This window comes from Mus musculus, chromosome 5 (genome assembly GCF_000001635.26).
Source record: "Mus musculus strain C57BL/6J chromosome 5, GRCm38.p6 C57BL/6J".
Lineage (NCBI taxonomy): Eukaryota > Metazoa > Chordata > Mammalia > Rodentia > Muridae > Mus > Mus musculus.
In genome coordinates, this window is record NC_000071.6 from 20,776,408 (window position 1) to 20,791,484 (window position 15,077).

The 15,077-nt window shown below is 39.6% G+C and overlaps 2 protein-coding genes across 8 annotated transcripts in view; one reads left to right on the forward strand and one right to left on the reverse strand.

Annotated features, from left to right (window-relative positions):
• The window catches only part of Phtf2 (putative homeodomain transcription factor 2), a 123,474-nt gene that overhangs the window by 17,744 nt on the left and 90,653 nt on the right, over nt 1–15,077 (reverse strand). For 3 of the 5 annotated variants that reach the window (XR_003955706.1, XM_030254785.1, XM_030254786.1), the window contains 2 exons: nt 13,222–13,377; nt 5,866–6,040 (listed from right to left, as the gene is read on the reverse strand). Coding sequence is in view for 4 of the 5 variants with exons in the window: in XM_030254785.1 (XP_030110645.1) it covers nt 5,866–6,040; nt 13,222–13,355 (309 nt within the window). In the remaining variant the exon portion in view is untranslated. Of the gene's footprint in view, nt 1–5,865; nt 6,085–13,221; nt 13,378–15,077 lie in introns of all 5 variants that reach the window. The other 2 variants (NM_172992.3, XM_006535801.2) reach the window with 2 other exon arrangements.
• Gm52806 (predicted gene, 52806) lies at nt 397–10,943 on the forward strand. 3 transcript variants are annotated; one of them, XM_030254985.1, is made up of 4 exons: nt 397–3,019; nt 3,591–3,700; nt 6,272–6,297; nt 10,226–10,943. In XM_030254985.1, the coding sequence occupies exons 1-4, from the start codon at nt 3,000–3,002 to the stop codon at nt 10,712–10,714; spliced, it is 645 nt and encodes a 214-aa protein (XP_030110845.1). In that variant the 5' UTR covers nt 397–2,999; the 3' UTR covers nt 10,715–10,943. The 3 variants fall into 3 exon arrangements, 2 of the variants coding, with proteins under 2 accessions (XP_030110845.1, XP_030110846.1); XM_030254986.1 differs by having other exon boundaries at nt 3,591–3,681; XR_003955873.1 differs by lacking the exon at nt 3,591–3,700 and having other exon boundaries at nt 6,272–10,943.

A 15,077-nucleotide genomic window follows, 5' to 3' on the forward strand; every position in this document is an offset into this window, starting at 1 on the left:
TATTTCCATAAAGTTAAGAAATATAATATTTCATAAGGGGGGATAAAGGTGAATTAATAGACTTCAACTGAAGTTGTCTAAAAAGTCAATAATATATAAAAAAGGGGGGCATTTTATCTTTTCTAAATACTTTCATGGTATTTATATATTTCATGAATTATGGGGCTTATCTGCTTTGAAATATTGTAAAATATCACTTGAAGTAAGGGATATTTCATAACTTCTTAACAATATATGCTAGTTTAGAACAGAAATAATTTTGTATCAAAATAAATATCAAACTCTCTCTGAAAACTTAATAAGAAATTCTTCAATCTACTAGAATCAAAACATCCTAGGAGTGGCTTTGAGGGAGGGCGCCCATCTAGTACGCAATGCACAAGGCCCTGAGGTCAGTCCTGGTGCCTTAAAGGCAAGGGAGGGGCTGAGGGGCATAAAATGTATACGTCGGATAAAAACCTGAAACACAGGAGTGTCCCAGAGGCTTAGCTAATGTAAGTAACTTTTTACAAATCTGTGCTTGTCTCCTAGGTGACTTCAGATCCTGTCAGGTTGATAATAAAGCTAGCCAGCACAGAACAGTAAGTCTAGGAGGCAACAGACTTTAACTAAGTAATAACAGATTTCCAGGCTCATTGTGTAACAGAAATTACAGGTCTGCTCAATTACACAAAGAATATGTTTGTACAATGGCGGTCAATCTAGAGACAGAATAAGAAGTCAACTTCTTTGCTGTCCTCAAAGTACTTCTTCCAAGTCACTTTTTCAAACATCTGACTTCATTTTCTTACAGCTAAATGCCAAGAGAACTGGACAATTTAGTTATTCAGAAGAACCATGTTATCTCTCAATGTATTTGTGTTTTTGTCAAACATACACTTAAAACTCTTGTTTAAACATACACAGGATACAGAGAGCATCATGACATGAGAAATCCTATCCTAAAGGGCTCAGCAGAAAGGCAAGAGCAAGGAGCTACTAAACGTTTGTGACGACACAGCAGTGACAGATGTGCTGAGCAGCGCACAGTTAGCCATGGGTCATGTGTGGCCTGTGCAGGCTGCACACACTGAAGATATAGATTTTCAAGCTGAATCTTCCTTCTTCCCAGATCTCCAGTGTTTTGCTTTCATCTTCATTCAAAAAGAAAACCTTAAATTGCAATGATGTTATGTTTTATTCCAAATACATTCACTATGACAACTGCTTTACTTGGTGGTTCCAAATATGGGAATGTAGTCATTAAAATCTGGCTATACCTACTAGAAAATAGTATCACCTGAATATGGCTTTTTATTTCATTATAGACCCAGCCAGAATTAGCAGAAAAATTCCTTTTCTATGAAATATTTGCTACTACTTACAAACATAACAAAAATATGTATTTGGTAATATTCTGAAAAGAATATGCCAATCTAACTGTTCAGGGTAAACAGAAAATGGTCTTGCAAACCTACAGCCAGACAAGAAAACAATCTGGTAGTTTTTTTCATTAAAGGAAACCAATTTCTACGCCTGATAACTAGTAATACTGAAAAACATGAACCTTCTGGAAACTTGAAAATATGAAATTGTGTAAAAAAAAAAAAGAGCCTTTATTCTAAAACCAATAATTAATATGCAGAGTAGTGTGCTGAGAGGTTTTTTTAGTCTAATAGAAAAACAGAAGGATGGCATTAAATGCATAGGCTAAATTATTAAATATTTTCATAAGCAACTTTGGAAAGTCCTAAGTGCTATGTATTTTTCAGGTAGTATTTACTAAACACATACTATGTACCAAGGAGTAAGTGGGACAACAATAGTCACACTACGCTGTTTATGGAGATACAGGGATAACGGCTCAAAGGCATTTCCAACTAGCTCCATCCAATCTATTTGTAAGTGTGCACAGGCCTCACCGCATCACAGTCTAGTGGACTGTTCTCCACTGTTCTCCTGGCTTCAGATCCAGGGGCCCTTAGGTATTCCCGTGGCCACACCCTGAATCGTTTCACCTCTGAAATGAGTCAGCGTTAGCAACCTCCCATCTGACTGGGTCTCTGAAACCTTGATGAAGCACTTGTTCCCTTAAACACAGTCATTCCTCCATTTATCACTTCTGCCTTGGCCGATCTGCCATCTGGATTCCCACAGAAACATGATTCACATACCCCGTCCTCTGGTTCTTTTCCCTCATTGGTAGACAGAGCAAACCTGGGTCTCAGAGAGCCTGCCTGTTGTATAAGCTCCTCCCTGCTACCCCAGAGCTTGTGGCTATCCCTGCCAGGACCTGTGGATGTTGTTCTTTTACAGTTCTTTCCATCTCCCCCTCCTAGCTTCCTCACATGCCCCTTCCTGTGCTGCACAGCTCTCAGGTTCCCACCTCTCCTGTGAACTACCTTATCTTCCCCAGCAGGCACGCTGCGCTTCTCAGCCACCACTCCTTCAGACTCTCCCCACTTAGCAGGGAGCTTGCTTCCCCCTGCCATTTGGCAGTGGGTCTGAAGCCAAAACCAGTGGGCATATTTTTAAAGTAAAAGACTTCATTCAGCTACTCAGGCAGCTGGCTTTACCAAGTTTACCTTTCTTCTCAACTTGCTGGAGTAAAACATTTTAAGTAAAGTTGGAAATTATTTTGTATACTTTTATTTTGTTAGTCAACAAGTTCTACAACTCTAAATTCCAAGCTTATTCTCCCTTCATGTGATTACACCCAATCACATATGCTTATATATGAATATATAAACAGTACTGCATAGTTCTTCAAATTACTTTCACTCAAAAAATAAAACAAATTTATACTTCAACTTATAATTGAAAACTTATGCTCCCCAAACTGCCTTGTGCTGCCATGCGGCTAAGTTTACTGTGATTGTTATGGACTGTTTATGACAAGCTCTGACTATGTCTCTGCTGCCCAGCCCTGCAGCAGAAGGCCCAGCAGGAAGAGGCACAGGAAGGCTTCTTGATGCTGCCTCACAGTCTAGCTGTTGAATAGTCTGCCACGCCAGGAAGGCATGACTCCAGAAATGTCCTGGTATGTGGCACTAATAGGGAGGTAGAACAGGGGAAATATCAATGCTGGGCTGGCTTTGTCTGTCCTGTTTATGAAGTCATTCACTCCTCTGATGGTGTGTTTCCTAGGTGACTCTAAATCCTGCTAAGTTTATAATGAAGAAAGTCATCACAGCTATGCTATCTTCACTTACTGTTTTCTCTCCTTTCCTTTTTTGGTTTTTTGAGATAGAGTTTCTCTATGTACTCTGGAACTCACTATGTAGACCAGGCTGTCCTTGAACTTACGGAGATCCACCTGACTATGTCTCCCAAGCGCTGGGATTATTGCCGCTCCCATGTCCGGTGTAATTTTTACTATCACATACAGTGTGATATGCATTTCCTTTTCCTGTGTCCATCATTTGAATGCCACTGAAGTTGGATGAGAGGGGATCAGCTTCTGTGCGCCTTCACACTTAATCAGATGATAGCAAGCTACTCCAAAACAATTGTACAGATCTGTATCAACACACTGCTTAATGGTTTCCTTTTTCAAAATCTTGTCAATACTGATAATTTCTAAAAATTATTTATTTGTTTATTCAAAACAGGGTCTCTCTATTATTTAGCTCTGGATGTCCTGAGACTCATTATGTAGAGCACGCTGGCGTAGAACTACCAGAAACCGGCCTGCTTCTGTCCGTGAGTGCTGGGATTAAAGGTGCACCACCATGCCTGTCCTCTTCAATGTGTTGGAATCTAACTCTCATCAGTGGTGTCTCGTTGCTCTGAACTGTATTTGCCTGAGCACTAACAAAACTGCCCATATTAACATATTCCTTATCTCCACTGTAACCATAAGCTACTTCTTCAGATCCTTTTGTTTGTTGTTCTATTGAGTCTTCTCCCACCCCTCTTCTCTTTCCTTCCCTCTTTTCTTCCTTCTTTCTTCTCTCTCCTTTTCCCTTTCTCCCTCTCTCTGTTTCCCGCCCTCTCCTTCTCTCTCCCTCTTTTGAGACAGTATCTCATCAGGTAACCTGTCTTTGTAGATCAGAGTGGTATCCAACCTGTCAGAGGCACTTGCCTCTGCCACCTGAGTAAGTGCTAGTGTTAAAGGCACAGATCATCACAGCCAGCGTCATTTGTCTATTAACTGAAATAACAAAGATGACTATTCTGTATTCCTTGTAAATGTTTTAGACTTTTTCCCTTTACACTGTGTTTGGATTTTTCTTGGTCGGTTTACGCATCCATACAAAACTATCCTACTCTCACTTTAAACTAAGAGTTTCTATCTGTAGGGAAAGTTTATCTACTGTTATTTAAACTTTTATTTTGTTTTAAAGACAGGATCTCACTTGGATACCCATCTGCCTCTGTCTTTCAAGTTTGGGGATTAAAGGCCTGTGTGCCAAACACTCAACAAATTTTTGCTATCTTTAACATTTCATTCCTTAATGTAAACTTTAACTAGTTCAAATCCAACCCAAACTGGCAGAAAAATGAACAAAAAAGGCTGCCATAATTGTTAAAAAAACAGAATAATGAACACCTTCACCTGGTGCCTGCTTTTAATAAAAGTATTTCCTAGAATTAGGTTCAGATCTTGCTATCTATAGTGGAAGGATGGGGGGGGGGGGGGCAGGGTACCAAGAAAGTGACCATGCTGACATCCTAACCTGGGACTACTGGCTACCTTAACTACACAAATGAGTACTGGGTAGGCCATACAGACTATAGTATTATGTCACGGCTAAGGTTCTTAAGTAACTACTCTTAATTAGATTAAGGAACTTGTCTTCTATCTCTAGTTTGTAAGGATGTTTGTTTTTCTTGATAACATTTGATAAGAAGTTAGCTAAAAGAAAGTAAGTGAAAAGGGTAAGAACTGTGTAGGGGTGGGCCTGTGCATAAGAGGGAGTGCACATACACTTACCTATGCAGAGGTCAGGTCAACCTCAGCTGCTATCTACCTTACTTTATTTAAGAAAACAGGTCTCTTACTTGCTCTGAGCTTGCCCAGTAGGCTGGTCAGCCTCAGCACCATATCCTGCTTCTTTCCTTATTTTAAATACCAAGACTCTAAGTACAGGGAGAAAGATTTACAAAGATGGGGGGTTCTGTTAAAGATAGGGCACTGATGGACATTAAAGGATTCAATACAGTATCTGACGCAACTGTGGTTTGAACACCTTGACTGTGATTAGTCTAAAATGAGGTGTACATAAGGGTTAAGACTAAAGTTTGTAGGCTTATGTCATCTATACCACTTCTAGTCTCACATTAATTACATATTAAGGAATAATATGTTGAACATACTTGGTTAAGTAAAGATATTGGAATTCCACCTTTTAGAGCTGTTTTTAATGAGGCTAATGGGAACTTACATACATGACTCACTACATCCCTACTGGATAATGTGACTATGGGTTCTAAGTAATACAAATTGGATACTCTGGGGACATCGAATTTTGAATCATAATCCGAAAGGCAGGCCCAGGTATACATGAATCTGAATAAGACAAAAAGACTAGTGCATCCAAACCACAGATCTGATCCACAGAGCTCCACCTACTGACTCAGGAACATGTGTGTGATCCACAGAGCTCCACCTACTGACTCAGGAACATGTGTGTGATCCACAGAGCTCCACCTACTGACTCAGGAACATGTGTGTGAGGGTGGGAGATACAACCACAATGTAAACACTGAGACTCAAATACTCTAATGCAGCTAGACACAGGCCACCAAATGAAAACGAAAAGAAAGCCCTTGTAAGTATTCATTCCATTAAATGTAAACGCTTTTGTCACCTCTTGTAAGATCTGTACATACATTCAAAGGAGATGCTCTGACAGTTCCAACAATCCAGCACTGTAAACTGACCTGATGAAAAGGGTCGTCTCTATATTCTTTCTTCCCACATGGATTTATCTGAGGGTTTCCCACATCTGTCTCACTGGTACAAGATGAGCGGCATTCCGCACAGTGTAACAAGTCTTCCCATAATACATCTTCGGTTTCAGATTCTGGCCTTGTGCTCTCAGAATCCTGTCTGGAACTTGAACAGCGAGAGCTGCAACTAGTACCCGATTTAGGGGCATCCTGAAATCAAGATATTCTTTGACATTAATACAATTTATGTATTCTTCCCAACTCAAAGGATTTTATCAGAACCGTATATTGTTACAACAACATCTTGTCACAGGACAGTACAAGAGACAGCAGAACAATAAAGTACAGACTGATCTTTAGGACTAACAAAAGGATGCCCTCTGGTTTTATATTTCAGATCGGATGTTACTCTGCATGCAAAAGGTATGTCTATTTTCTCTTAAAATTTATAGAGAGCTCAGAATTCAAGTAGACAGGGAGTTCATATGGTATAGATCTTTTCCTGCTTAATCCAAGGGCCTCCAGTGCTCTACCATGAAGTAATGCAAATGTTTACCCATGTAGTTCCAGCTGGCTTTGGGTGTACAACACAGCCCAGGTTAGCTTCAGAAATACAATTTACCTGCCTATACTTCATGAGTACCAGGATTAGAGATGTGTGCCAGTAAGCCTGACTTATTCAATGGAGCTATTTTGCATATACATATATTTGCAAAAATAGATTTCATCATATTACTGACTTTCTCGAAGGTAAAACATGGAAATCAAAACCAAGAAGACAATCCTTATCTTGTGTTTTCAAGATAATCTATGGCACACAAGCAGAAAACTATATTGCACAGGTAAAAAAAAAAAAACTAGAAAAGACACTTTTCATAGTTTGTTACAGTGTTTTACTACTGGTACTGTCCTCTCAAGACCTAGCATCTGGTGGCTCCAAAAACCTGGGTCATCTTCAGATTTGTTATATCCAAGATGTCACCCAAGTAATTTTTTTGAGTGTTCTTTTCTTTTTCTCTTCTTCCTGCCCATCTCCTTTCTCTTTCTCTAAGTGAAGCAGAGCCTCATATAGCCCAAGCTGGACTTGAACTCCTATGCCCCTCTTGTCTCAGCCTCCCAAGTGCTAGTATTACCATGTCCAGAAACAAGCATTTTCTATTGACTGATGTTATCCTTATTTTTGGTTTATAAAATAAACATGAGTAAAACTTGTTTAATGTAAAACATAGTTTACTGAATAAAGACAAAGGTTATCCTTATAACCAGGTCAAATTTTAGATTTGTTATCCTCTGCCTCTAAGGACTGTTAATTTTTTTTTCATTTGACTATTAAAAAAAATTATGGTCTGTAAAGATGGCTCAACTGTTAAATGCCCTTCCAGAGGGCTTGGGTTCAATCCTCAGCACCCTCATAGAGTGTCGTTAGTTCTGGTACCAAAGCACCTGATGGCCCTTTCTGGCCTCCACAGGCACACAAGTGGTTACACGTCGATACACTCAGGGAAAATACCCATACCCATAAAATAAACATTAAAAGTGAGACACTGTTGTTCATACCTTTGTAAAATGCAGAATGGCCCACACCTAAAAGCCCTCTCCTTCTTTATAGACTAACTTTTCCAAAATAAAACTGCCACAACCCACAATCCTCTAAGCACAATCCTCCACCATGGCTTCCTAAAGTTCCTTGATCAAGTTCAAATTCCATTAACCAGCATGCCTTGTGTGCACAGCCTTTTCTCTAAAGAACCTGGACTGCTTCCTGGCTTCAATCACAGCTGTCTTTGCTACTCTGCCCTTGACTACTTCCTTACACCGTAGCATTGATCCTGTATTTCTTTAGAGAGCTGTGGATAATTGACTATTACAGTTTATATGCTTTAATGCCTTCTAGCTAGACAAATGACATCATCACTGAAGTGAGTTATGGTCATAGGACAACACTGTTTTCATTTACTTTCTAGATCAATAATTCTTTCTTAGCTGTTCATGCAATAGTCTCACATACTTGGATCTCAAAAGACAGGCACAAACACTACTTTTTTGTTTGTTTATTATCCTTACTACAAATAATAAAATGCTTTGAATGAAATGCACTCTTTATGACTTTTAAATGCAGACTCACTATTAATGGATATTAATATACTGATACCCATTTGTGGAAGGGAAGATGAATAAGAGGCAATTTGTTTTTAAAGAAATGAACAGGAAGATGAACTTAACATAGCAGAAACTACCCGTTGGCTGTATTTCACAGCACCATAAAGTAATATGTAGTCTGCTACAGGAGAAAAAGACATGAAGATCTTACCCAAGAGCTGAACCCTACAGGTCACAATGCACGAAGCTCCAATGGTGGCATAGCTGTTCTGGGAGTAAGCAACTGCTCTGAGCTTCCACAAAGAGGGAGTCATGCTTGCTACTGTAAAACTGGTCAAAAGCCGATGGTTTGGGAGGTTACAGGCCCCTGGGGAAAATCGACTACTGTTGTTTTGCTAATGTTTATATTGTTAAATGGCTAAGTATTTATGTTTATACTCATAGATTAGTGTAGCTCTGAACCCCAGCCAAAGAAGAGTTTTATAATAGACAACAGTGAATACAGAGACCCACATTAGTCCAATGCTGAGAATACGTACTGCTGAATGCTCACTCCTAAATGGATCATCTATGTCACCCCCAACCTCCAGGCTCAGGAATATCATAGACGAGGAGGCAGAAACCCTGTGAGGGCTGCAACTCTCTACTGTCACCTAGCATGGCCTGGCTGTTGCACTCATGAGCTCAAAGGCAGCTATGGTTCACCTTTACAGTGGATGCTAAGTCCGCACTGCAGAACAGGTCAGGGAGGAGCTCAAGGCCCCAAGACCAGTTAGGACTGCGAGGAAAGGGAAAGCCAGCTTCTCCCACGCCGTGGTCCCACATGAGCCATGCTCCAGTGCACGACCCAGATGGGGATGGACAATAATAACTACGCACTCTAAGGCTCTTTTTCTTTGTTGTTTTTTGTTTTGTTTTTTTAAGGAAAATGAAAGTAGAAAAGGGACATGACAAGAGAGTCTAGGCAGGAGAAAGAAAACAGGGGAAGTGGATATGATAAAGATACAATATAATGTATATGAAATTGTCAGAATAAACACACATTTTTTTTAACTGCACATGTAAAATATAGAAAGTCAGGGCAAAACCAGTCTGTCTTTTAAAAAAATTCCCAAAGAATTTCAGATAAATAAATGTCACTGAAAGTACTAAACGCCCGAGAAGTTTTCATTTGAAGAGTTTTTCTTTTTTCTTTTTTTGTTTGTTTTTGAGTTTTTGAGATAATTGCCCTGGCTGGCCTAGAGCTGACTTTGTAGACCAGGATGGCCTTGAACTCAGAGAGATGTGCCTGCCTCTCCCTCCCAAGTGCTGAGATTAAAGGCATGCACCACCTAGCCCAGCTCTTAATGAAAGTTTCAGTAAGTAACAGGGCACAGAAAGTGTTTTCAGTAATTGATAATGTTAAGTTGCTTCCTTACAGCTCTCTATTTCAGTCATATGAGTGTTTTGCCTGCATGCATGTCTGTGCACTATATGCACGTCTGCTGCACGCAGATCAAATCCCCCCAGAGCTAGAGTTATGGATGGTTGCGAGTCACCATATGGCAATTAGAAATCAAGCTTGGGCTCTCCAGGAGAATAGCCAGTGTTCTAACTGCTGAGCCAGCCCTCTAACCCAGGTCAAATATTTAATAAAGATAGTTTATTATCAAATATTAAGTTTTGATATAGATGTTCTAGTCATATATTGAAATAAAGTGACAAACTAAGAGGTATTATTTTTTAATTAAAACTAATAAGTGGGTTTATAAGTAAGGAAGCGTTTATGATTCTGTGTTCTGCCAAAGATATTTTACCATTATTACATTACAGATATAAACTTCAAAATAATTACCTACAGTCTTTACATTTAAAACCAAATTTATTTAACAACTGTTTAGTCTAAAAATAAGAAATATCTTAATTAAAAAACAAACAAACAAACAAACCTGTTCAATCTAACCTTGGCTATTGAGAACAGTTCTGCTCCCCTAAAATACAGATGCATAAACTGGGCCTCAAAAAAGTGGGGGAAAAACAAGTCATTTAAATAGTCCGATTCCAAACCTACGGGTTCTGTATGAAGATCTCTATCACACGCTTTCTTCATTTGATGAGAACCTAATCTACTCTAGTAAACAGACAAAATTTGAAAGAAAGAAAAAGAGAATTGAATAGACAGACTAGAGCAAAAAGACGTAAAGAGTCCACTCTCTAGGATACATTCTGCCTTCTAGCTCATCAAGTAACTCTGCTGTCTCTTCTTACACAGGAGCCAGCACCCACAGTGCACAGTGGCCAGGAGCCAGCACCCACAGTGCACAGTGGCCAGGAGCAGAGGCCAGGGAGGGAAGGCCTGCACGAGGAGTGGCAGGGTCCCCACACCCCCTCAGGTAGAGACCTGCACGAGGAGTGGCAGGGTCCCCACACCCCCTCAGGTAGAGACCTGCACGAGGAGTGGCAGGGTCCCCACACCCCCTCAGGTAGAGACCTGCACGAGGAGTGGCAGGGTCCCCACACCCCCTCAGGTAGAGACCTGCACGAGGAGTGGCAGGGTCCCCACACCCCCTCAGGTAGAGACCTGCACGAGGAGTGGCAGGGTCCCCACACCCCCTCAGGTAGAGACCTGCACGAGGAGTGGCAGGGTCCCCACACCCCCTCAGGTAGAGACCTGCATGAGGAGTGGCAGGGTCCCCACACTTCCTCAGGTACTGAAACACTTATTTCTCCAACTGAAACAACTTCTCTTTTTAATCGTTGAAACTGTTTTATAACGGATAAGTAAATTCAAAATATTTTCTTTTGACTTCTGGGTCACCTGAAAAGACCATCATATCTTTGATAGATTTATTGTCATTTTGTGTATTTCCTACAGTAAACAGGAACGACAATCCGGTAGTTTAAGAAAAGTGTTGGTTGGTTTTTTATTTTGTGTGAATTTTCTACTAATGTGGTTAACTGCACAAGGTAATAAAAAATACTTTTTTGGTTTTGGTTTTGTTTTTTGTTTTTTGTTTTTTTGTGTGTGTGTAGCCCTCGCTGTCCTGGAACTCACTCTGTAAACCAGGCTGGCCTCCAACTCAGAAATCCACCTGCCTCTGCCTCCCGAGTGCTGGGATTAAAGGTGTGCGCCACCACTGCCCAGCGGTAATAAATACATGAACCATTCTGTGTTTAAGTCTACCCAAATGATCGTCTGCGGGGAGGAAGGCTTATTCTTAAGAAAAACAACACAAAACACAAAACACCAAAGCAATTTGGAGAGTTTGGTATTTGAAGAGCCCAGTGATTATAAATAAATGTGCAAACAATTCTACACACCTGCCTCAGCTGCTGCTTCTCGAGCATGGCTCTCAGCCTTCCTAACACTGCAACCCTTGAATCCATACAGTTCCTCATGCTGGAGTGACCCCAACCATAGTTATCATGATGCTACTACATAACCACAATCTCGCTACTGTTACAAATTGTAATATAAATATCTGATATGCAGGATATCTGATATGAACCCCCAAACGGGTCACAACCCACAGATCCACATCTTCTGCTCTATAGGTTCTGTTCTCTTTTAGAACACAGCCTTGAAAGTTGGCTCTGCTTCTAAGGTAAAGCTGAGGGTGGTGAATGCAACTGTTTAAACATCACTCATTCTAAAGCCTTTACTTTCAATGTATATGTAATGCTTACTATCAATGTTAAATAAGTTAAAATGTTTCTTTCTAAAAAGATTTATTTTTATTTTATGTGTATGAATGCTTTCCCTGCACGTATATGGATGTACACTGTACACTGCCCAAGAAGTTCAGGAGTTGTCAGATCCCTGAACTGGAGTCAGGATGGCTGTGAACCATCACGTGAGGGCTGTGAACTGAATCCAGGTTCTCTGCAAGAACAACTGCAAGAGCAACAAGTGTTCTTACTGTGGAGCCATCTCTCCAGTGCCAGATAAAATGTTTCCTAAGCAATAGTTATTTAAAATCTAAGTTTAGAAGAATAATATCCTGCTCTTCAAGAATTCCAGTACTTAAAATTTGCTCTGCAAAGAGCAAAGATCACAGAAGCCAAAATCCCTCCAAAATCATATAACTGGGTAGGAGACAAACGGCCCTCTATCTTGTTTCCAGTGACAATAAACGTGTAACTGCATAAAGTAAGATTCTGATGGCCTAGACTTGGTTATTTGGTTTAAAAGCAGGGTGTGGGTGACAAAGCAGTAAGCGGGTGTACTGTCTTAGTGTGTCTAATGCAGACCGTGAGGGAAAGACAAGCAAAGCCCAAGGAAACACTGAGAGAACCATGTGAAAGTAACTGTCCTAGCAGCCTGAAGAGACTCACAGTCTACCCTAGAATAAGACTTGATTTTTTTCATAAATACAACTCAGAATCACCCAGAAAAAAGAAATTTGTATATTTTGAAATGACTAATGAGCTGACAAGAGGTGACACAGGCACATCTTTGGGAAGTAAGCACTAAACAGAATGATACTGTTTTTCTGTCTAAATTGTTTTAAGTCTAGAGGTGTCAGTAAATTGGGAAAAGATCTGGAAAAAACAATAAGCAAAGAAATATATTTATAAAAAAGAAAAACTGGAATCAAAGAAGAAAATTACTAAATGTTGTAATATGGAGAGGTTAGGAAGTGGCAGTAGCGTCATGAGAGAAATTACCTGGAAAGTAACTTCAATATAACGGACTGTGAAAAGACCGGCACGGGAGCTGGCAGACTGTCTCAGCTGGTAAGGTCACTCTGCAGCAAGCCTGACAATATCTTGACAACCTGAGCTAGATCCCTGGAACTCACCTGGAAAGATAAACTACCACAAGCTGTTCTCTGACCTCCACATGTAAAAGAGGCGCCACTCCTAACCCAGTCAACAAGGAAACAGCCTGACAGTAAAGAAGCACCAAGGGGACGACTCTACATAGATACCGCAAAAATGAAGCCGCGTGAGTGGCTATTAAACACTGGATCAATGTTACATTATCCATCAAGGCTGTAAAACAAAGCTGGCGTGGTGGCCCACCTTCAATCCCAGTATTCAGAAGGCAGAGAACAGGTAAATCTCGATTAGAGCTGGCCTGGTCTCCATTACAGTTCTCCAGGATAGTTAACAGAACATAGTGAGATTATTTCTCTAATAATAATAATAATAATGTAAAACAATAATATATTGATAATAGTGGGAAATATTTCAATAATAACACTCAATTATTGAAAGTAATATAACACAGGTATATGTGCATTTAAGTAACGTCAAATTGTATACCTCATTTGCATAATGCTTTTTATAATGGTGTGGCTTTCTATTTCGAAGACCGCTTTCAGAAGTTCTGTCCACATGACCACGCAATGGGTATCCTGTTTCGGGACCCTCCTCACTGGATACTTCATCAGAGACATTTGTTATCTTTCTTTGGGTATCCTAGTTGGGAATAGACAAAGGAAACTGTAAGTAACATCTGACTGATATTTGAGCTTTAAACTGACAATCTCTAAAAATTATACAAATAAATATATACCTCTATACCTTCAAAGTATCTTCAAATGCCACCAAGAAACTGATCAGGACTACCTAGTTTTTTCAGCAGAAATGTCTTAAAGCTAGTGATTATACTCTCCAATATGCATTTTCTTTTTAAAAGTAATTAAAGTAATTTATCAAATACTATTCTGTAACATTTTGTTCAGAAAAGAATCTGAAACATCTTACAGAAATAAGAAATATGAACAACACACAAATATAACAGACCATTTGAAAGAAGCTGAAAGACCTGAGAAAAGTATTATAAATATTTTATCAAGCTAAAATGGTCATCAATTACAAGATCCATCACTGATGTAGTAATAGTTATGAGACAACAAGAAATGAATAGTTGATTGTGTGTGCATCTCTCACATATTATGTATAGATCAACTGTAGGAGACCTATATTTTAGATATTGTGAAACTGATCAAGAGGTGTAAGCTCTACTGACATTTTTTGCCTATACCTCAGTAGGTAATATGTACCTAAAAATGTATGTGTGAAAGCTAGGACACGTTTTGTTCATAGAATCAGACAGCTAATGCTTGAGCATTAAATTGCAGCCAGACTAAATTGCAGACTTGTGACTTACATCTGACATTACAAAACGTAAGTGAATGCACTATTAAAAGTTTTCAGAAAATCTTTTCATCTCCTTCCATACAAGAACGCCCATGCTCATCTTCCTAAACGCAACATCTTTTCACTTGACCACACTTCTGACAATCAGTAAGCACAGAACTGTGTTTTCTTTCAGCATTTCACATACACTTGCTTTTGGTGATGCCCCTCTCTGCTGTCTGTACTAGGCTTTGCTTGTTCCCTTCCTCCAGCAACGTGCCTCTGCACGTCCACATGTCACAGTATCTATCTCACCCCCTCCATTAAGGTTTGTTTTCCCCTCTCACAGGGCACTTTCTACCCAGAGTCACTCCTACATAAATGTACAAATATACAAATTAGACCCTAGGGTTCCCACAAAAGGATAAATGCAACTGGAAACAGATAATAGATTAAATAGATTAAAAGATAGGTAAAAATAAGAAATGCAGCATGTCTTTTTGAGCCTGGTTTTTGTTACTTAGTACATTTCCAGTTCTTCACTTCTGAATAAAATTCCATCGTGTACACACACACACACACGTATATATATGGACCACATTGTCATTATTCACTCATCTGTTGATGGATATCTAGACTAGATTCCTGTCCTTGACATTATGAACAGAACAGTAACAGTCTCTCCGCAGGATACAGAGTCCTTTCAGTATATGCTGACTAGCAGAATAGCTAACATGGTAATTCTGTTTTTGGTTTGTTAATGAACTTCCACACTGCTTTCCATAATGGCTGCCCTAGTTTAGACTGTCACCAGAAGGGAGCTTCATCTTTCCTCATATTCTTATTAGCACTTGCTGTCATTTCTTTTCTTGATACCCAGTGTTGACTGGCAATAAGTACAATTTTTAAAGCATCCATAATGGCTATGAAAATTAGATACTTTCAGAACTATTTATGGATTGCTATTTTTACTTCTCCTTTGAGAACCTTCTATTCATTTCTTTGGTCCACTGGATGACAGGCTGCTAGTTTCAGTT

Excerpts from the sequence above, each read along its gene's own strand:
- Gm52806 (XM_030254985.1), top strand. The coding sequence starts at position 3,000 with ATGACTCCAGAAATGTCCTG. Across the intron at positions 3,020-3,590 it reads ATGACTCCAGAAATGTCCTG|GGTCTCTCTATTATTTAGCT; the intron begins GTATGTGGCACT and ends TATTCAAAACAG. Across the intron at positions 3,701-6,271 it reads CGTGAGTGCTGGGATTAAAG|ATCGGATGTTACTCTGCATG; the intron begins GTGCACCACCAT and ends TTTATATTTCAG.